General features: G+C 55.4%; 1 protein-coding gene across 4 annotated transcripts in view; it reads left to right on the top strand.

Moving 5' to 3' along the window:
* SSBP3 (single stranded DNA binding protein 3) overlaps positions 1-22,314 on the top strand; it is a 164,526-nt gene that overhangs the window by 118,738 nt on the left and 23,474 nt on the right. For 2 of the 4 annotated variants that reach the window (XM_060022512.1, XM_060022527.1), the window contains 2 exons: positions 17,653-17,733; positions 18,623-18,682. In XM_060022512.1, the coding sequence (XP_059878495.1) occupies positions 17,653-17,733; positions 18,623-18,682 (141 nt within the window). The remainder of the gene's footprint in view (positions 1-17,652; positions 17,734-18,622; positions 18,683-22,314) is intronic. The other 2 variants (XM_060022517.1, XM_060022536.1) reach the window with 1 other exon arrangement.

Genomic DNA, 22,314 nt, shown 5'->3' with positions numbered 1-22,314 from the left:
AATAATTGTTTTCAGTTATGAAGTATTTTTGGACATGCAGCCTGCTTTCATTCTGATCACAGCGTTTCTGCAGAGGAGGCATGGCTGATTGGGAAAGTGAGACTCAGAAAGGTGAATGACCTGCCCAAAGTTATCAACCGAGGGCTGGAATCAGAGCCTAAACCCAGGTTCCTGGTTCCTGATTCTCGTGTTCTTCCACAGCAGTCAGGGTCCTAATGTAGGTACATGTCTGATTGTCTAAGAGACGAAGAGAGAATAGAGCACAAGAGAAAAGGGGGGAAAAATAATGGAAGGAGAAGGAGAAACTCTAGCCATCTTCTCTCAAAAGGCGCCAATGTTTCCATTCAGATGCCAGCAGAAGTCATAGGTCTACAGACTGTGCCTTCTCTGGAAAAGGCAGCCCTGGGGGACCCAGCTCCCTTTGCCAAGCCCAGCCCCTCCTGCTCTGAACATGCCTAGAGACTTTCCGCCACGGTGGGGGACATGGAGGACTTGACATGTCCCCTGTTCCAGTGAGTCCTCGTCTCTGCTGGGCCAGCCCACCCACCTTTGAAGGAGGTTGAGGTCTGTCCCAGAGAACCCCTCCCCATCGGTTACAGGGGGAGAGAGGAGAAGAAACAAATGATGTGTATAGCCCAGGAAGCAGAGAAATGATCCAGAAATAAGAGGGAGGGAGGTACACGTGACCTTGGTCCTTTGCTGTTGAGATTATAGGATACACTTCTCTGCTTATCTCCCACTGGAGTAGCTGGTGTTTCTCTGGGAGAGAAGCAGCCTCAGGAGGGCTCTGATGACTGACTTGAAGTATCTGAAATTCTGCCATGTAGAAGATATTCAGCCCTGCCTCTGTGAGGTCAGCCCCGTAGATCGCAGATCCTTCTGAGAAAAGGAGAGGGAGACCACTTGAAGTCTTTGTAGGGAAGACATTTCTACCACCTGCTCATTTAATGATGAAGTAGTGAGCTCCTTGACACTGGTGGTAACCAAGCAGAGACTAGATGCCCAGCAGAGATCCTTGAGGACTGTGAGCCTTGGGGTGGGGTGATGTGTTTCCAGGGAAGATCAAAGCCCAGCAGATGAGAACATGCCGGCAGCAGCAGCTCGGGCAGTTCGCAAGAGCTGGGCCGTTTCCTGCCTTCCTGTCCAGCGGGAAGCAGGCAGCAGCAGAGTGAGCTGACATTCTTCCTGCCAGAAAGCTGCTGCAACAGGAAGGACTACTCTGTGCTGATGAGGGCAAGTCTGGGACTAGGGGAGACTTGGGAGAATTAAACCACCTTGTTTTTGTGGCTTTCAAAGCCTGCTACTAGGGAGGACTTGATGGGTGAGGGCCCAGATCCCCACTGGACAACTGGTGAATCTGAGGCTAGAACCATGTGAGGCCTGGCCCCGGCTTCTTGTTAGCTCATCGGCCAGACATGGTCTCTTAAGGGCTCAGCGACCTCCCAGCCACCCAGCCATGCTGAGCACTGCAGACTAAGGAGGCAGCCAGGGAACCTGCCCTCAGTGGCTCACACAGACTGTCTGGTGAAGGAGGCAGGGGTGATTACACAGAGGAGCCAGTGTGCCTGGGCGTGGATGTGAAAGGGTAAGTTTGGGATGGCAGGAGGTCCAGACAGACACATGAAGGACTTGAACTTAAAGACAGAGGGGCGCCGTGGAAGGTCCCTAAGAAGGGGAGTGACATGGTCCCAGGAAGAGCACCAGTGGCCTAGAGGGGCTGGGCTCACGGCAGGATGGCCAGCATGGAGGTGTGAAGCCCAGGCTGTGGTCCCCATGGGAGGTGGCCAGGCCTGAGCTGGAGTGGTGACTGAGTGCGGTGGCTGGTGCCCCCTGCCCTCGACGGGTGACCCCTCGCTGGATGTTTTAGCTGGGGCGGGGGGCGCAGGGAGCAGGGCCAGGAGGAGGCCTGCTTTGGCCTGAGGTGCGGGGTAGGGCAGAGCAGGAGGCAGGTGTGGGGCTGAGAGTCAGCCTCTTGCCGAGTGTCCGGTACCTCCTACCCTGTTGGAGCCTTCCCTCTGCAGGGGACGAGACCCCGTATGTGGTCCCGTGGCTGCCCAGGCTAGCCCTCCCTGGCCTCCCCAGCCGTGCTCGCAGGTCCTAAAGTGGAACTGGCTGAAGCCCTCTCATAGTTGCTGGTGGAGCACCCTCCAGGTCAGCGAAGGCGCCCCGTCTGTGATCTCATTTGCCTGTCAGGTAGGCCTGAGAGCTGCTAGCATTCCCACTGTCTGGGAGAGGAACGCGAGGCTCAGCTTGGCCAGAGTGCTGCTCAGGGAAGAGAGGCCTGGGCGGGGTGGTGGGGTTCGGAGCTTCTTGAGGAACTCCCTGTCTGCTGGGGAGCAGATTCCTCCCCTTTCTGGGCCGGCTCTCTGACCCCAGCCCCTTGCCCTGTCTGCTTCCCTGTGGGCGGAGGGGATCTGATAGGTGCACCGGTCCATGGGAGCGGACAGAGGAGCTGTGTCCCGGGTGAGCAGGCGGGGTCCTCCGGGGGACAGAAGCACCCCCTCGTCCCCGCCCCTCGCCCTGCTGTCTGCCTCCAGACTGACAGAAGGCAGGGTCACCCCCGCTGAGAAGGATTAGAGCAGAGGCGGGGCGCCGCAAACGCTGGGCCCTGGGCCACGGCTGGAGGTGGGAGCGCTTGTTGTTCCCACCCCGAACCCCCGCCTCTTCCAAACTGACTTGCTGCCTGCAACAGCGGAACCCCCCCCCCGCCCCTCCCGTTACTGAGATGAAGCCAGGGGCAGCCTTTAAGCCTGAAGACCCCTACCCTGGGAGGTGGACGCCTGCTTTGAGTCCAGCCCCGCTGTTGCCAAACTGCTGTGTGTCCTTGGGGGGCCACCCTCCCCTGTCTGGACCTTAGTTTGCTCATCACTCTAGCGAGGGGTGCCCAAGAGGCCTTTATGAACCCCTGCCACTCTGAAGCGTCGTGCACCGGGCTGTTCCTCCCTTCCCTGCCGTGGACCCACTCGCAGACGTTGCCCCACGTTCACCCGGCCTGTGCGGAAAGGCCAGGGCAGGAGAGAGGGGGAAAAAAGACTTTCTTTCTTGCCAACACTACCTCCACAAAGGTCAGTCTGTGCTCCCGCCCCGCCCGGCAACCAGCCTGGTGCCTAACGTCTGCCCAGCGGCAGATGACCGGCCGGGGCTCCTAGCAACCGTGGACAAAAGGTTACTCCTGACGTGCCAGGCTGCCTCGCCCCCTCGCCCTTCCTCCTAAAAAGGGGGAAAAAAAGTTGCCGCCGTGACCGTTGCTTGTGCCTGAGTGCACGCGTGGGCATGTTTGCGTCTGCACACGCAGGCCGCCTCCCCCTCCCCAAAATGTGAACTCCACTCTCGCTGATGAAATGGAGAGTTGAACATAAATCAGTGTCTGCCACCCTGTTAGCTATGCATCAGCAGTCAGTGCCTGGGAGGTTTGCTCAGTAACAAAGCACCCGGCGGCTCCTCAGGCCTCGACCGCCCCCTGTCGTGGAGCCAGCCCCACACCCGGGATCGCGTGGGCTGCAGCCAGCCGTGCCGCCTGCCCCTGCTGCCCCAGACCCGTCCTGGCTCCAATCCCTCTCCAGGGAGAGGCAGGGGAGAGGCTCCGGAGGGACCCTCAGACGTGGGAGGCCCGGGGGCCGTGCTCAGCTGCTGCTTCTCCCGCCCCGGGAGACCCCCGGGGCCACGACCCCCCCCCCACCCCCCGGCCCTGGCTCTGGGCCTCTTCTCTTGAGCTGTAAACCGACGCCCGAATCTCTGACTTTTATGGATCTGATGCCCGAGGATTGGTGTCAGCAGCACCTTCACCTCTGGTTTGTTAAGAGCTTGGGCTGGTTTATCCTTCTCCCCTTTGGACCTGGGTTTCTCTTAGAATTGCATCCCCCCCCCCCCCCCCCCCCGTGCTGGAGAGCTGCTCTGCCGTGGGTGCCTCCGTTCCCCCAGAAGATTTCCCCAACTCTCACAGGTGGGGGCGGGGGGGGGTAGACCTTCCTCAGCTCTTGCTTCCTTCTCCACAAATCATGCTGAGGGTATTTTTCCTTTTAAAAAAAAAAAAATCAAATTTCTCAGCCCTGTAGCAGAAGAGGTTTGAGGAAGGGAATTCCAGCGGAATCCTGGAATTAACACACCTTGGCATTACGTGGATTGAGATAGACCCCCTGAATAAGATCGTGCTGCCCTGAAAGGAAAGTGCCCTTTGAGGAGTCTGGGCTGGGCCCGGGGCCTTGGGCCCAGACCGGGTGGTCAGAGGGCTTTCTCTCATCTTGCGGAGGTGCTCTTCTAAGAGCTGGGGACATAGCAGGAGACCCAAAGTGTGGATTTTGGGTTCATGTCCTGTTTCTGCCTAGATTAACTCCCCAGCTGACCTTTCCCTGACAAGCTCCTTCCCTTAAACGAAGGCCTTGGAATCAGTGACGCCCCTGGCCTAGGCCCACCCCTGGCTTCCAGGAAGCCCCATCTCTTGCTAAGACCAAAAGGGTGGGATTAGACTTTTTAAGAGCACAGGTGGGGCCATGGCTTTCATGAAGTGTCTGTTCCGTGCTGGGCTCTCTAAGGGGCTCCCTGACCCTGGGGACACCACTTCAGCTGTGTCTGCAGTGGAGGGGAGCAGAGGGCACCCAGCTGCAGGAGAGGCCTGGCCAAAGAGGGTTGTCAATGCTCAGTGGCTGTGAGCAGGGGCTTTGGAGCAAGACAGTCCACTGCTGCTCCTGGTGACGTGTTCTGGGCGGGTTATCCGAGCTCTGTAGGCACTGATCTCCTCGGCTGTGCTGGGAAGCAGTTGTTTGGCACATTGCAGTGCTTCCTTTTCAGAGCACTGGTGAGGATTGACTATACACATACACATATACTCATGTTCAGTGATGGTTTATTACTGCCGTGGAAACGTGACCCAGTGTTGACCAATGGTCAGAAGCCCAGCGGCTGGGCCCCTGGAGCTTCCACGTGCCTGTTAGTTCCTCTGCCCCCTGTGTGTCCCATCCCTCCCTCACCCTCTCTAAACGTGCTTCCTGACAGCCCTGGGGTCATGCAGCCTGGGTTGGCACGTTGGTTGCCTTGGGAAAGTCCGTTAAACTCTGTGAACCTCAGCTGCTTCACCTGACAGGTTGGGGTGAAGATATACCCACTACCTCTTGGGGCGGATATGAGGACACCACGAAATGATGCCTGTGAAGCCCTGCCTGGCGCGGGTAAACACTGGCTCTCCTGTGTTGTGGATACAGGCGGGGGTGTCCTGGGCTGTTCTTTTCTGCGAGCTAGAGGCCAGGATGGAGGTAGGTCTTCAGCTCAACCAGGAGCAAGGGTCGCCGTGAGTTTTCTTCTTTTTCCATAAGGAATCTCGGGCTCAGTACAGCCTTGGTGGCAGTGAGTGGGAGAGGTTCGGGGTATTCTCGAGATTGATTGGCTTTTTAGTGCTTAACCCTTCGGTTAGACTGACGTTTCTGTCACCTGCTAAGCACCGGGTCTTATTTGGTCCCCTAACGTGTCACCTTCCTTAACCCTGCCCACGTGGCGGTCCCCTTGGGCCCTGCCACCTTGACTCCTTGTCCCTGGTCCACCGACAGGAGCTGACAGGGGAGGTGGAAGCAGGAAAGCAGGTTGTATGTCCAAAAGCCTCTGGCCCTGTTCCTGCCAAGCTCATCAGGGTGAGCTTGCTATTGTGAGTTACTGTCAGCTCTTCGCCCAGGGGGCTGGGTCTTTGCTTCTGCCGTTGTCCCTCGGTACCCACGGGGAGATTGGTCCCAGTACCCCTCGCCGATACCAAAGTCTGTGGATGCTCAAGTCCCTTATATCAAATGGCCAAGTGCAGTCTGTCTCCCTGTCGTCGGGTTCTGCCGCCGTGGATGTGGAGGGCTGACTACTCCTGAGTTCTGTCACTAGTGACTCACCTGGGTATCACTGGAGTTTCAGTTTCCTCACCTGTGAAACAGGAACAACTCTACCTGCTTCACCAGCTCTGAGTTTGGGAATGTGTTCAGAATGAAAGGCAGATCAGGTGTCTTCACAAGGGCTCCTTCCCAGGGGCTGGTTTCTGGGCATCCGTTCCACATACATCCAGGAGGGACAGCTCTCCGCCTGGCCCTGCTCGGCTCCCAGGGCTGGGAGGCAAGGCAGTCCCTGGCTCCAGGTGTTCCTGGTCTGCGTGGCAGACTCCAGCCTGGGCTCTCTGCAGGTCAGTGGAGTGGCTCATCCCCTCCGTCAAGTGGTCTTCTTCTTGTCAGTGGTATCCCTTCGTTAAAAGAATAAAGTCCAGGCTCTTTTTACGACATCCAGACCTCTTTTGTGATCTAGCCCCTGCTACCCTCACCCTGTTGTTGAACCAGCTCTTGGTTCCTGGGACAAGGGCCAGAGCTTTTGCTCTCAGACCCAGCCCTGCCCCGCCCAGCACGTCTGCAGGGCCTCTTCTGCAGATTGCAGAATTCTCCCCTCCCCTCCTTGAAGCCTCTTCAATCTCGAGTCATTTTTATTCAAGAAGACTTTGACAAAGTCTTGTCCCATCCATGCCTCAAGGTAAAAAAATGTACACCCAAAATGTGAATCTGATTAAGTGCCCCTTCGTCAGATCAATTATAATATCTAACTCCGAGAGACTTATTCTGGAGTTATGGAAAGGGTCTAAGAGTTTGGAGACTTGCAGTCTGTTCTGGGGCGGTGCCTTTATCTTTCTGGGCCTCAGTCTGCCCATCAGAAGAATGTAACGTTAGAAGGAGTAGACATGGGAGGTGCAGTGGTAAACAAGCAGCCAAGGCCCTGTCCTCTGGGGGCATCAAGGGCTTTGGGGGGCACTTCAGGGGCCAGATGACTTTTGTGGAGTTGGCTGAAGAGCACCCCACATCAGGTGGGGTTGGTGAGTGCCGTGAGTCCAGCCTGAGACTAACTCAGATTCGGACAGGTTACATGTTAGTGGGCAAGGGGGCAGCTCCCTGGGAGTGGGGTAATAGGAAGGTCTAGTCAGGGAAAGAGGGGCTTCCTGAAGGATTCTTTGGGGCGGAGAGGATCTGAGCACAGCTCTGTGTATCGGCAGCTGCCCTGTGGTGAGGGCTGGTCCCCAGCACTGGACGAAGTACTGGACGCTCGGTATCTGTGGCTGTCTGTGGGGAGGTGGGGTGGCCTGTTTTACGGGTGAGGTTGGGGAGTTTGGGAGGGGACTGCAGACGTGCCCCTGGCCCATGAATCCAGAGCTCTTCCACATGGCTGCCCCTCGTGTTGCCACTGAGGTGCTCCAGGTTTCAAAGCCCACTGCCTGGGTGACAGTGGGCGGGCTTCCTCAGCCCGTCTTTCCCCAGTGTCCTGGTTCTTTCCCTCACCCCATCCTGTTGCTTCTCCTTAGCCAAGGAAGGAAGACAAGACCTTGGGCCATTCCCCAAGCTTCTCAGGGGAGAAGAGGCACGAGAAACCACCCAGTCATCCTGGAAGCCACAAAACTAAAGGGGAAACCTTGGCCAACTTTCCTGTTTTCCTTCTCAGCCCTCTTCTGCCCAGTGGACAGTTGGGGTTGAATTCTAGCATCTGGATTTATAGCTTCCACAGCCTTGGTCTCCCTGTCCTAGTTGGTAGGACGAATCTCTACTTTTTGGATCGTCTGTCTGGGCATAAGGGGGTAGGGCAGGAAGGCTGTGTGCACGCATGTGCCCGGAGAGCTTAAAGTCGAGCAGGAATTATCTGGGTGGACGAGGCAGTGCCTTTTTAGCATGCACCTCGCCTTCACTGCGCTGCCGTGATGAACAGTGGAGCCTTAGTGTTGGCAAGAGGTGGCGTGGAGGCTGGCGGGCAGGAGTGGGATGCGTCTTTTCAGCCCTGTCCACTTTCAGAGCAAAAGGCAGTCTTTTGTTGGGGGCTGGGGGGGGAGATTTGGTTCTCTTGGCAAGGTAGGCGTGTCCTCCCTGTGTTCTGCGGGATTGGCATGGCTCTGGATCCTGGGTGTGTCTCTGCCTCTCCCACTTACCCACAGAGCAGGTCTCTACTGCAACCAGTAGACGTCTGGGAGGAGAGAGTGTGCTATCCGGATGTCGGCCAGAAACCCACATGGCTGGGACTGGGTCTCGGAAACCCTCGCCAACATTAAAGAGGGCTGGCTGTTCAGGGCTGTAGTGTGGCTTAGTGGCGGAGCAGGTACACACTCCATGTGTAGTTAGCAAGAGATGGGAATTAGCACCCCAGTTGTGAACTCACTGTTTTCCAGTGGCCACAGGTCTTTATTTCTAACTCGAGGAAGGGCACAGAAGCATCTTTGGAAAGGAGTGGGATGGATGTGTGCTTCCCAAGACATAGGTCTGATCACCACTCCCTTGCACGAGCTCCCAAAGGTGAATGACCCCACTCCTCAGCCTGAAGGTCCCAGCCCCAGGGTCACCATCTTGTGCATGAGGCCCCCCCCAGCACCACGCCCACTCTTGCCTCTGCCACACAGATGCCAGTCTCAGCCCAGAAGCCCCTTTCATTTCTGCTCTGCCAGAGGACGCCTGTTCATCCTTCCATGCCCTGCCTACGCAATGTGATGGTTCTGTAATCGCACACCTGGTACCTGCCTCTGTTGGAATGCTGCTGCGGTCACAGTTACACCTTGCTCTCTCCACACTGCCTGGGACTCTCTCAGGGAAGGCCAGAGTACTGCTTATTTTTGTGTCTCCAGCGCGTAGCGCACACTCAGCCCAGGGTGCTGGGACCCAGTGGCTGGGTGCACTGCCAGGTGGACGTGGGTTCTGCTCATAAGTTCTGCGTATTAATGCTTTTTCCTGTGTCCCTGGAAAGAGTGCTGAGTTCTGTGGACACAGGTACATACAAAGAATCTTCAGCAGGGAGGCCTCAAGGGTTTAGCAGCAGCAGCTGGAAGCAGAGTCGCCTCTCCTTGCCCCTCCCCCACCCCAAGCACAGCCTTTCAAGGTAGATAGAACCCTTTCCTGAGGTAACCCTAGAGAATTCTTCTGAATTCACTGCATAGGCGAGGGTCAAACAGCACGAACCTGCTGAAAGAATTCAGGGTTGGAATCAAGTCCCCAGAATGTTTCGTGCTGGCGAGCGAGGGAAGAGTGTGTTCCCCAGCATTGTGGCCAGAATGAACGCGGGGAAGATGGTTAGCAAGGAGATGCTCTGGGGCCAAACAACTGGTCATGAATGCTGGTTATTGTGTTATAGTAGTGAAAGATCATCTTGTTTAAGACCAATGGCCCAGAAAACCGGGGCTCAGAGATTGGTCACATGGCATGTTGGTGGGGGAACCAGAACTCAGGTTTGCTGACCCCGGATCCGGGCACTCATTCTCTTGTCGTCAGTGGGATAGATCCTGGCTCTGGTAAATAATGCTGTGTCGCTGGACTTCAGTGTTCTCCTTTGTAAAATGGGGTTAATTTTTGCTTCATTTATCTTATTAAAGAGATGTGAGGTTAAAATCAGAAAGTAAATCTAGCACTGTTTTGCTTTTCCTTGAGAATTTAAAAAGACTCCAGTTTTTTCCCTCTTCAGTCTTGAAAACCATTACTAAGCTCAAGGGTCAGCAAACTTTTTCTGTGAAGGGCTGGATAGTAAATATTTCAGGCTTTGTGGGCCATCTGATCTCTGTCACAACTGCTCAACTGTACTGATACAGCGTGAAAGCAGTCTCAGACGGTACACAAATGAGCGTAGCTGTGTTCCAATAAAACTTTATTTACAAAAGCAGGTGACAGGCCAGATTTGGCCCTGAGCCATAGGTTGCCGATTTTTCCTGTAGCTCAGCCACAGTGGTGGCCGTGCTCTTGGGATCCTCGTGCGGCTGCTGACCCCAGCCTCCACTCTGGGTGTGGTGCAGGGCGCCAAGCCAGGACTTGGGACCAGTGAGCCCACGTCCCTGGGGCTTGGCTTTCCCGTCTGTGCGCGGGGCTGGGGCAGACTCAGGGAGCAGCATTGGGGGGGACTGTGGTTAGGTCTTGGACGCCGCCTGTACTTTCATTTGCCATGTTTCCTCCCTTTGTTTTGAAAACCGTCGCCTGCTGATTCTGCGTCTCTGTCTCCATGGGACCTCTTGAGTAAAACATGATCTGAGTGCCTCCTGCGGTGTGTCCTGGCGGCCCGTCCCGGGAAGCCAGATTCACAAGCGCACAGACCTCTTGCCCTCGCCACCTGCCCAGCACTGTCCTGGCTCCTCGGAGAGGCACGGGGAGGAGGAGAGGTCAGCTGGGGCCTTTGCTCAGCCGGAAATCAATGAGTCTTTTGCTGATCCTTGCACATAGTGGACCCCAGTGGCTTTGAGGATTCCTGAGGTTATGCCGAGGTGACTCCAAGGGAGACACGTCATATACTGTTGCTCCTCTCACTGACAACTTCCCCACCATCCCAGGAAGATGGGCCACCACCACTTCTCAGACGTACCTTACCTGGTGCCCACGGAGGGCCGTGATTGCTGTGGGCTCATCTCCCGGAGGCCGGCAGCCCCCTGACTGTGAGCTCTCAGGGCTGTGCTGCAGCCTGGCCATAGCTCCACGGTTGGGTGTGGCCCAGCTCAGCCCCCTGTAGCCTTGAGTTGGTAACTTTAGCTCTGTCTCCAGCCTCTACTGCCCACGTACACACGTAAAGATGCCTCTTCCCCAGAGGGGACAGATAGAAGCAGGATAGGAAGGCAACTGTCCGAGCCCCTGACAAGTTCGTTCCCATGGATCGAAATGGAGAAATAACTTTTTCTGAGATGAACTGCATGTCAGCAGCTCCTTGACCCCGCCAGGTGGTCAGCCTCCTGCCACAGGGAGGCTATGGGTGGAGGCACATCGTGCTGACAGATTTGGGATGTCAGTGGCACACGGGCACACCTTGGCCCTCTCCCCAGAATGGGCTTATGGCATTTCCTGTCAGCATTCGTGTCCAAGGAGCAAATTGGATTGTCTGTTGCATGCCTGTTGCCATGTGTATAATTAACGTAATTTTATATTCACTCAGTTACAGTAACACGCCCAATGGGCGTATTGCACAGGTCACCAGTAATGCGGGTCATCCGTTTCCTGCTGCCAGTTGATGAAACCCACCCCTGCATTCTTGCCAGACCACTGGCCAGTATCCCCAGGAGTCGGGGGCTGGGGGGAACAGGGATGTGTGGAGCGCTTTGTTTCTTAGCAACCTAAAACTTCAAGTCCCCTTTCCCCAAAGGCCTTCTGACTAAAGGCAGATTTGGCCTTGATGGTAATGACGGGGTGTTCAGCTGTTCCCAGAGCACTCTCACAGCTTTTCTTCAAGGAGAGTGTCACCTGGATTCTTCGCTCCTTACAGAGGAGCAGCCCCATGCCCGGGGCTGTCAGGCAGGACTCCAGCCCCAGTGCCATGGGCTCTAACAGCCAAGTTCTCCCCACTGGCCCACCTCTGCACCCAGAAAACCTGCGACTCAATCTCATCTCTGTTTCTCTTGAGAGTCCATGATGTCCAGGCAGGTTGAAGGCAGCTTTGGGGAGTATGGGATGGCATTTGGCGAAGGAGCCGTGAGTTTTGGAAATACTAAACTTAGCATATAGCTTTTATTACCTTTCTCCTTAAAAAAAAAAAAAAAAAAAAAAATTAATACAGATTTTCTTTTTTATTTGGTTTTTAATTTTATGGCACTGTCCTCCCTCACTCCCAAGAGTCTTTAGCTCAGAGGACCAGCGTGGTCATTCCTGTTGTTACTAACGTTTCCTCCTGGTTCCTTGAACCCAAAAGTGTTAGATGTGCCCACCCAGGGGCTGGCTGACTGTGGCTGAGGGGTCCGCCTGCTGGCCACGCCTCACTGCTCTGCTCAGGCCCTGCCCTGGACATCCACGTGGGGACTGTGTCACTGCCCTGGAGGAGCCCACGTGGCATCCACAAATAAGGCAGGATGTCCAAAGAGGATGCACCACGTTTGGAGTGCACCTGGCTGGGTGGAATAGGCCAGGCTTCGCAAAGGAAGATGTGTGGGCTTTCAACAGGCTGAGGAGGGCGATCCCACAGAGTAAGTCTAGCTCTCGCTTGCCCTGTAAATGGGCTGTGAGTGGCTCTGGAGCAGCAGGCGTGGGGACTGTGGAAGCTTGGGGACCTATGCCTAGCACCGTCAGCTGTACCACCTCCCTGCAATACCTGTAGAATATCCCATTTTCCTTATGAGGAAACCGTACTCACATGTCCTGGAGGAGCTGGGATGGATGCCAGGAAGCTTTCCCCATTGTGCACAAGCATGTCTCTCAAGGATAGCTTCGGAGGGGGGAGTGCATAGGTGGGTCCTGCAGACGGTTCTGAGGTGCTTTTCTGCAGAGACCTTGGATCTGTTGTACTCCGCTCCCCACCACGTCGATGATGGCAAAGGCACTTTCACTCAACTGTCAGCATCTAGGGTTTTAGTGGAATGGTCCATAGCAGAGCCTCCCCGGGCCCTGCCTAAGTGGCTCTCGGAGGCTGCCACCCAGTGCCGAAGTGACAGGAAAAAGAATAAGGAAGTGCGGGAGTTAACGTATTTCCGTAACGTCTGAGGGGAATGGCAAGTCCAGTAACAGGTTCTGGGGCAGACCGAGGCCCAGACAGGAAGTGGGCAAGTCACCTTCCTTTTCCCAGATTCAGTGGCAGGGATTTCCCAAGTTGGGGTGTCCCCTCGGCACAGGTCTCCTTGCCGTCACCCCATGGAGGCAGGACTGTACGATGGAAAGAGTTCTGACCCGCCAGGGGCCCCCAGTTCTCATCCCAGCTCCCTGTTGGCCTCCGTTCTGTGGCCTCCCTGAGCTTTGGTTTACCTGTCACCTTCTCTTGGAACCCATGGCAGTTTAAACCAACACTCCAGCCTGTTTGTCACTGTGTCCTCATCCTTCTCCCCAGCTAGCCTGGGAGCTTTCAGGGCCAAGACGAGTCCACTGCACTTATGTGACCCTCCCTCACCCCAGCATGGGCTGGCCAGACACATGGAAGGTCAGCACCCAGGATATGTATGTGGGTGAGTGGCTGGGTGCACCCACAAGTCCTTCAGCCTCTAGGAGCACTGCTCACGGGCTTGGAGAATGGTGGACCAGCTAGGCGGCCCAGGACTCTAGAATCAGCCTGGACCCACCACTTCATAGCTTTGTCATCCAAGTCAAGTGGCTTCGCCTTGCTGAGCCTCAGTTCTGTGGCTATATAAAGTGGAGCAATTAAGAGCCCTTCCAGTGAGGAGTTGAGATGACATGAGCTGATGCAAGTGAAGGCCATCTGTACCGTGTGGCAGGTGTGGCTTCGTTATTATCACTGTAATCGTTCCCATTTCACTGATGAGAGAAGCGCAGTCAGTGGCAGAGTCAGGATTTGAACCCAGTTCTTTCCAAACCCTGTTTCTTTGTCTGCATGGATGGGGACGTGATACCATGAAGAGAGCGAGCCCTGGGCTGGAGTTAGGTGATGTGGCTCAGCTGCCAGCTTCATCTGTGTGGCCTTGGACAGATCACACCCCTGTCCTGCGCCTCTCTTCTTCCCCATGAACGAGCATTGGAAGCAGTGATGATCTTTCAGGGCTGCCAACAAACAGGTGACTGCTGGGCAGGTATGGTTCTCCCCAAGCTTCTGGTGGGACCCCCAGCCTGGTCCAGCCCTATATTCTGCTCACCTCAGATGTCTGCCCGTATCCATCTCTCTGGCATGTCAGGAGGGTTGATTGGGCAGCACCTAGGATGAAAAGCCTCCAAGGTCTGTGAGGGAGATGGTCTAAATGGAGCTGGATGCAGAGGGTCATCCTGGCCAAGCAGGCTTCCAGATGCACCTATTTTGGGTTCTTCTAAAGCTTTCAGCAAGTAGAAGCCAGGGAAGGCCCCACTGGCAGTGTGAGGGCGGGTGGGAGGGGGGAGAGTTGTCCTGTGTGAGAACACTCGGTATTACCAGCTTTAAGACTCCCGCCCTCTCTCACCTTCCACCTCCGTCCTCTCCACCTGCCTGCCAGATCTGTGCAGCATCTGGGGAAGAGAAAAGCCAACATCCCAACAAAGGTCAGAATCTTAAAACAAGTTCTTTTTTTTTTTTTGTCTGCCTCCTACATAGCCTTTTGCTCGAGTGGGTAACAAGTTGAAAAGACTAAAGGTCTGTTTTCTCTAAACCTGCCTGTCAGTCTCTTGTTGAGAATGCAGACTGGAAAGAGAAGAACACGTTTTTGTGGTTTAATAAAGCACAGGGCAGCAGATGCCATACGTCCTCGTGGAGGTGGGCAACACGGCTGTCATCATCTTTACACGAGCGAGCATTTTCCCACTGTGGAGCCCCATTCTCAGCTCCTGAGAACAAGCCAAGTGTGCCGGGCCCTCCCTGCGCTGTTGCATCCAGTCTCAGGGACAGAACCCGGACACAGATACAGTGACGGAGAGCTGTCAGGCTGAGTGGAGGCAGCAGAGGTACAGAGGATGGAGATTTGGGAGGATGTGGGTGACCCATTGGCAAAGGTGGGCTTCTGGCTGCACGGAATAAAAGCTTTCTGGCTGTGATGTTCCCAGTAGTGCTGGGGACCGTGCTGGGAGGTACATAAGCAGAGCCTGGGCACCCTGACTGGGCCTGGGAGAGGAGCTTCATGCCCCGGGAAGGTGAACGCTGAGCTGTATCTTCGCCTGTGTCCAGACTGTGGTGGGCTTTTCTCTCTGGGTGACCGGCTGGCCTGGGCTAGGGTTCCCGTGTCCTCGGCACTCCAAACCCCAGCTCCAAGTCAGAGGAGAGACTTCAGAACCACTGCCCCCTCTCAGGGCTTACCAGCCTGCTCCCCACAGCTCCCCCCAGGACAGAGAAGTTGCTGGGCTAGGGCCTCTAGCCCTAGCTAGAGGAGTAGCAGTAAGGGACCAGCCACACTCCCTTACTGCTACTCCTTGCCGTTTGTCTTGAAGCAGCGGCAGGGAGGCCAAGTTGTTCCCTGTCCACTCATTAGGGCCCAGGCAGCAGGGTCCTGCAGAGAGCTTCTGGGGGAGGTGCAGAGGTGAAGCACACACGCCAGCCCTGCCCCCTGGACCTCCGGGGGCCCAGGCAGCCGGAACGCAGGGCCAAGGGGCAGCTTGGAATGACAAGACTCGGGTTTGAGTGCTGGCCCTTAGCAAGGACTGCTTTGACCGAGGGCCCTGTCTGTGGCTGTCTGAGGGGCTTTACTTACTTTTTCTCTGACCACTCAGCGAGTCAGCTGCTCCTCATCTCCCCTGGCTGCCGGGGTGCACAGGTGTGAGGGACCTGCCCGAGCCACACCGCTGGCCCTGAGGATCACGATGTTACCAGGGAGGGCGGCGAAGGACTGGGAGGGAGGAGGCACTCCTTCCTGCCAAGAACTGAGGACCTGACAGAAGGCCTTTGCCCCCTCTTGGAGACTGGACCTCACCCTTGAACCCTCCTCCTCCGTTCTTTTCATTTTCCTTTTTTTGGGGGTTGGCTTCAAATTATCTTATTTTGTTTACATTGCACCCAAGTTTCACGGTACAAAAGACTTGCAGGTGCAAATATGTCCCGCCTTCATTAACTTCCCCTCCCTTTTTAATTTATGTGATTTCAATTTTCCTTCCCTGTACTGTTAATTAGGGGACCCTCTAATCAGTGCCATTATCACAGTGGTATTCATGTTTAGGAAAGCCGCTAAACAAATGCTTGCAAAATTGCTAAATGGCTAATTAATGTCTGTTAATTAAGAAAATTGCTCATGGTAACAAACCATGCCGTTGCTGGCAGCCGCTAGAAAGACACACACTTGTTGAAATTAGTAGCGTGGCAGGTAGGGGAACATCTGCTCCGCGGAGCTTTTGGGAAGTGAGCAGCCCCTCACTTGGCCGAGGAGCTCCAGGCCTGTCCTGGGCATGGCCCCCTCGCCTCTCTCTGCACACCTCTCTCTGTCTCCATGCCCGCCGGCCTGAGCCCACCCCTCCGCCCTCTCCCAGCTCTGGGCTTTGCTTCCTGAGCCAGCAGCAGGCTGCGCAGCCTGGCTTCGAGGGAGGAGGCTGAGGAAGAAAACCCTGCCTGGGTCTCTCAAAGAGCCCTTCTCCCTCTCTTTCTTAATGAAACCACACTCATCCCCCATGCGTGTTTTGAATTTTTCTCAATTTCCAAGGGCAGCAGCACAGCCCCCAGTGCAAAGAGTGAATTAGGGTGTGCCCTCATCAGCAGGACGGCCCCCCACTCCCAACGTCCCGAGTGGGCAGCAGGGCACTTCCCTGACTGGATTTTCATGCTTTTTGACTGTGACCCACAGTAGAAAATACATTTGACACAGTGACCCAGTACACACACACACACACACACACACACACACACACGTATATTTATAAACAGAGATTAATGAAAAGTATTTGCCTTAAAACACACAAGGCTGTCCAATATTTTCTATTCTTTTTTTAAAATTTATGTATTTATTTATTTTTGTCTGTGTTGGGTCTTTGTTGCTGCACACGGGCTTTGTCTAGTTGCGGCGAGCGGGGGCTACTCTTTGTTGCGGTGCGTGGGGTGCTTCTCGTTGCGATGGCTTCTCTTGTTGCGGAGCACGGGCTCTAGGTGCGCGGGCTTCAGTAGTTGTGGCCCACGGGCTCAGTAGTTGTGGTTCGCTGGCTCTAGAGCGCAGGCTCAGTAGTTGCAGCACACAGGCTTAGTTGCTCCGCGGCATGTGGGATCTTTGCGGACCAGGGCTCGAACCTGTGTCCCCTGCATCGGCAGGCGGATTCTTAACCACTGCGCCACCAGGGAAGCCCTCTATTCTGCTTTTTATCGTGTTCCGTGTTTTTAAAAACAATGACTGCAACCCACTGAATTGATTTCACCATCCGCTAATGAGCTGCAGCCCACGGTTTGACCAACTCCGTGGTTTAAGGGAACTCATCTGCTCATCTCTTCTGTGGGGAGTCGAGGCCAGCATAGCCCAGGGCTTCAGGGGTCAGCTTGGGATGGGGGTTGCTGGAATGGAGAGCCCTGTCCCACTGCTCCCGCACACACCCGCTCAGGTCTGGCTGCAGGGGTCAGGGTCAGCCTTGGACCCATTGGGCTTCTCCTGTCTCTACCATCTACCGGTTATGTGGCCATGGCCAAATCTCCTCATCCCTTGAGACTCAGTTTCGTCATTGGTGGAAATAGGAATGCGAAACCCATGTCACGGGACCAGTTGCAAGTGAAGGCGTGTTAATGAGTGCGCTGAGTGGGCGCCCGGTGACCGTCTCCTCCTCTTGTCCCCCATGTGTTCAGTCTCTGGCACCACCTCGCTCCTCCTGTCTGTTCCCATTCATCCATCAGGGCCCCTCCCCTCGGTAGACTGGTCACCCGGTCCTGGCCCACGACCCAGGACCCGTCTCCATCTACCCAGCCCGGGAGCTCCCAGAGGGCAGGGCCTCCCGGTCCTTCCGCAGCCGCAGCCCCCCTCCCCGGGGGCGGCTCGTGGGTGCCCTGCAGGGTGGGTCAGTTTCTGTGCGTCCCTGCACTCCGCCCCCATCTCAATCAACGTATTTAACATGGCAAACTCCGCTGCAACGGCCCGCCCCCGTGTGCTTCCACAAAGGAGCTTGATTTTATTTGTCGTGCCTGTAAGTCCCCCGTGAATGTGTTTATCAGCTTCTCTCCCTCCTGCCCGCCGTTCACACCGTTGAGCCGGCGACCCAAGCAGCAGCTTGCACCTCCCCGCCAACCAGAGCCCTCCGCCTGCACGCCCGCCCGCCCTTCGTTTTGGTTTAATTTTTGTTCTTTTAAGCTTCTCCTGCGCTTCTCCATGTGCTGTGATCTATAACCTGCCTCTACTGTCTGGCCTCACAGGGTCCTCCGGGGTCACAGCCCTCGCCGCACGCACAGCCTCCACCTCACAATCCCAGCAGCATGATGGGACCCCACAGTCAGGTAAACGCACTGTGGCTCGCCCGCCCGCCGGGGGGCGCGGGGCACCAGGAGGACAGAGCCAGCAGAGGAAAAACAAAAATCAAAATGTGCTCTAGCCATTGCCTTTGAGGAGATTTGACCAAGGAGATTTTTTTCCCCCCCAAAATATATCTTTTTTTCCTAAAGATAGTCTTCATTCCTTGGACATCACATCCCGCTTGGATATGAAACCAAAAGAAAAGGAAAACTATTTCTGTGACCTTGTCAGCGGCCTTTGCGTTTTTGTCTTTTCCTCTCACTTTTGGTTTGGTTTTTGAGTTTGGTTAACCATTGTTTGTAACCAAAGCTGCATCCCTGGCCTTTTCTTTGTGCACTCTCGCTGCTGAGAAAGCTTTCTTGCCCATTCCCCTGCGCCCCACCCCCACCCCCCGCATTGAGTTAGGGCGCCCGCTGTACCCTCACTGTTTTCATTGTGTACCTCCTCCCCCGCGCTCCCCTTCCCCACCCCCATTGTCAGTGTTGTGAGTGCGTGTGAGCGCGCGTCCAGCTTTGCACGCTTGAAAATTTTCTGTACAAGTCCCTTTCCGATTCTTTCACTTGCCCTTACCAAGAGCAGAGGTCTCCTCCTTTGCCCTGCATTGCTGTAACCGTTCCTCCGCGTCCTGTGCCGGGTCCCAGTTGCTGCCCCGGCAGGCATCCAGAGTAGACCTCCGCCAACAGGTGCAGGGTGTATGCACCTATCACTCCCTCCACCCAAAGGAAGTTTTGCCCGGAGGGAAGAGGCCACCGGGAGGAAGAGAGTTTAAAAGATGACTAGTTGTAACAAAACTGGACTTTGTGGAGAGGAGCGCATTTCTGTCTGTCACCGCTGAGTGCAGGCTGTCATTGAACTAATGCCCTGTAATTGCAGCCTTTTATGTCACCGCGATACGCAGGCGGCCCCCGGCCTCCGATCAGAATGGGAAACCAGGTACTGTACCTTTTCATGTTCTCTCCCCTCACTCGGCCACCCGTGAACCCGGCTGGACTCGGACTCAGATCACAATCTGAGAGAAGGGCTGGGAGGTGGAGGGACAGTTTTAATGTGGGAGGCTTATAAACAGGTCCCCATGCAGCCCCTCTCAACATTTCACCTGCCTCTACCGGTGGGCTTTGGGCAGCCAGTTCTGGAGCAGCAGGCGGGGAATGCAGGGTTTCCACTATTCTAGAGAAGGTGGTAACGCCCCAGCCCCTCCCTTCCAGCCCCTTCTTGGAAAAGGGTCTTCCTTCTTAATGAAGTTAATTGACAACGTGCATTTTTTCCTGGAAGCTTTTGAGAATTGCCAAGGCTGGTAAATACAATCCTGCTATTAAGGGGAGAAATGGCCAGTAGGAACGCTTAGATCAGGAGCCTGGATGCAGCGAGGAGGACGTTTGTAAGTTTTTAAGCAACGTCTGCCTGCTTCCCAGACCCAACTCAGAATAAGAAAGGATTTGTTCATGTAATTAGAAAAGTGGTCTGCTTACGGGGAGGGGTTTTCAGCCTGGAGTTGTGGGCCTTATCCTGGCCCATTAGGATTGGCAATTCGAGGTGGTCTGGAGAAATCGGTCCCCAGCTGCCCTACCTGATTCAGCCCATCCAGGGGCGGGAAGAGAGCTGCAGAGGTAAAGATGAATTATCTTATTTTTAGGGTAGACAGACTTAAAAGAAACTTTAAATAAAAAATCAGGGAAATTTATTTCCATGCCCATACATCTTTGTATACATAATTCTTAGAGTGACCTTGCAGAAACCCTTCAGAAAGTCTGACCAGCAGTGCCAGTACATCCAGCCCTGTTGCCTTTGGAGCTGGGAGTTAGGTCACCAGCTAGATTGGCATGACCTGGATGTGATCCCTTTCATTCTCAAGGCTCTGCAAGAAAACTCCTGAGTGAGACAATACAGGGACTATGGAGAGATGCTCATAACCAGGGGACTCCAATTTTAAAGTTAAATAGCCTACCAGTTTCCACTAATTTTTTTTCTCCCAAAATCTTTTCTTTCCCGTTTTCTCTGACATAAAGGGGAAAAATTCGGGCAATAATTAAGAGACCCAGCTTTTTTGAGCAAAGAGGGACCCTAGGATATATCATAGATGAGGAAACAGAGGCTCAGGGTGGAGCAGTGACTTCCTTAAGCATCTCAGTGAGCTGGGCTCATGTCAGTCTGCAGCTCCCGGCCCAGTGCTGTTTCCTCTCCACCTCGCCAGGTTCAGTTAGCTTTCGTAGGTGTAAAAGTGCTGCCCCTTGCCTTTGATTCTAACAGGCCATCAAGTGGGCCTTCTCCGCCATCACATGCACGGACCCCAGCAGCAACTTTCCCTCCTGCCCACCCAGGGCTCTCCTTAGCCCAGACTGGCCTCTGCCCCAGGGACGGAACAGATGCTTCCTTATCATAATTGTGGCCCTTCCTCCAGCAATTAAGGGACACGAGAGGAGACGTTTGTTTCTATTTATCAATTAAGCATGAGCAAGTACCCAAGAGGGCACATGGAGAATAAATCCATCATCTGTACCTCGCGTTACAAATCAGTCGGGCCAGCCTCCCCACCACTCCCCCATTGGAAATCTATACCGATTTCCAGCTTCCTGTGGACTCAAGACATTTCTTTCCTCCAAGTGGGGATGTGTCCCTGTCCCAGGAACTGCCCCTGGGCATCTCTTGGAGAGTGCCTCAGTTGGGGCTGCTGGTTCCACAGAAGCCTCTATGCCACCCATTAGCTCAGCCTTCCCCAGGGCAGGAGGAGGAAGCAGAAGCAGCTCAGGCCCACGTGACCTCCTGGGTTAGGGCAATGAGAAGGGCACTTAGGGAGACTGGGAGCTCAGGGTCGTTGACCTGGCCCTAAAGCCTTGCAAGGCCATCCTCCATCTGCCTCCCTGGCTAGGGGTTTGGAGCCTTGTACAGAGAGCATTGTGGTGTTTCAACCCAGGGTAGATGGGTAGGCGGTGAGCAGTGGGGTTCAGCAGGGTTAAGGAGAGGAAGGCTAGAGTCTGGGGTTGTCAGGCAGCCCTGACATCACATCCCAGCGGAGCCCCTACCGCACCCAACCCATGGACTCAGGCACACAGCTGAATGACCCAGCAGATTCTGGTGGGATTTGTCCGTTCACTGGGCAGACACTTCCTGCGCCTGCCCCGTGGTGCTGTAAGCGAGGCGCTGGCCTAGTTCCAGGAGCCTGTGGGACGGCCCCAGAGCATCTCTCTCCCCAGCAGGCCCCCAGGGTGTGTGCACGGCTTGTGCTTGCAGTCCCATGTATGAGCCGTTATTTTTCTCCTTTCTCACGCCTGAGGGCTTCAGCCCTTGCAGTGCGGCCCCTTTTACCTTGCTTGTTGCACTCCTTCCTTCCCTGGTAGAGGAGGCCCAGACTGCCTCACTTCAGGGTCACTCCAGTGAAGGAAGTGACTCCTGGGTCCCTTCTGGGCCTCCGGGAAGCCCTGCTCTGCTCCTGAGTTCTGACACACAGCAGGGTTGGGGGAACCCAAGGAAGAGCCTCCGGCCAGAGCTGGTGGTCAACACTGGGCTACCTGGAGAGGAAGTGGTTGTCCAACCCCCTACGGCCGCTCCATCAGAGTTAGATGGGGGCTTACCAAGGCCCGGGGTGAGGATCTCCCGGCACCTCAACATCCCAAGAGCCCCCAAACCAAACAGCCTCAGTGGCAGGTCTTCCTGTGTCCTCTCGGAGTCCTGAAACCAGGCTCGAGAAGTATCCCAAACCCCCAAGTGGGCAGACACAAACCAGCCAGGTGACTGAGAGCTTGGGAACTCGGGGGAGGAAGCAGAGCTGGGAGAAAGCAGGAGGTCGGAACAGCTGAAACCCGGGGCCACAGAGAGAGACTCTCCGCAGCCCCAGGCAGATGGAAGCGGCAGGTGCCGGATGCCACTGCTCAAGCAGCAAGTACCCGCAGGCTTGCGTGGCCCTCCCAGAAGCCTCCCCTCCCCAGACACGCGCACACCCCGTTCTGAAGCTGAACAGTGAGAAGCTGTCCCTTTGTTTCCCACCACCTCATTCCAGAACTGGTTTGGAGTTTCCTGTTGGGCCATCCGCTCCCCACTCGGCCATCATCCCCACAGCACAGTCGGGGCTGGGGGACCCGGGCGAAGCAGGGGGCGGGGGTGGAGGTCCCCGTCACAGGTGCCCAGCTTTCACAGAGGCTTTCCTCTCCAAGCCGAGGGCCCGTGCTTAGTCCTAAGGCGTGGGGTTCTAAAAGCGAAGTTCCCTTTCCCTCCCCGTCCCCCAGCTCTGCTTTCCTCTTTTTTCATATTGCAGCTGAAATAACTTCAGTCTCAAATAAATCGCTTTGAAGGGGTTTTCGTAGCCGGTGTGTCAGGCGTTCACTCAGGAGACCGCTGGCCCCGTCCTCATCTTCTCTGTAGTAGTCACACCAGCACGCGCCACGGGCACCAGGCTTTGGGTGGCAGGTTGTCACTCGGCATCCTGCTCACCCTCTCCTAGAGGCCTCCTCCTCCACCCCTGGGGTCCCGAGTCCTGGGTGTTCTTCCTGGCTCTGCCGGCAGGTGACTGAGGGCTGACTGGGGGCCCTCAGGCCTCTGGACCTCAGCTCCCTCATCTAAATCTCAAAAGC

The sequence above is a fragment of the Delphinus delphis genome, chromosome 1, assembly GCF_949987515.2.
Source record: "Delphinus delphis chromosome 1, mDelDel1.2, whole genome shotgun sequence".
Taxonomy (NCBI): Eukaryota; Metazoa; Chordata; class Mammalia; order Artiodactyla; family Delphinidae; genus Delphinus; species Delphinus delphis.
The sequence above is the reverse complement of the archived record's forward strand: the minus strand, read 5'-3'. Positions and strand labels throughout refer to the sequence as shown.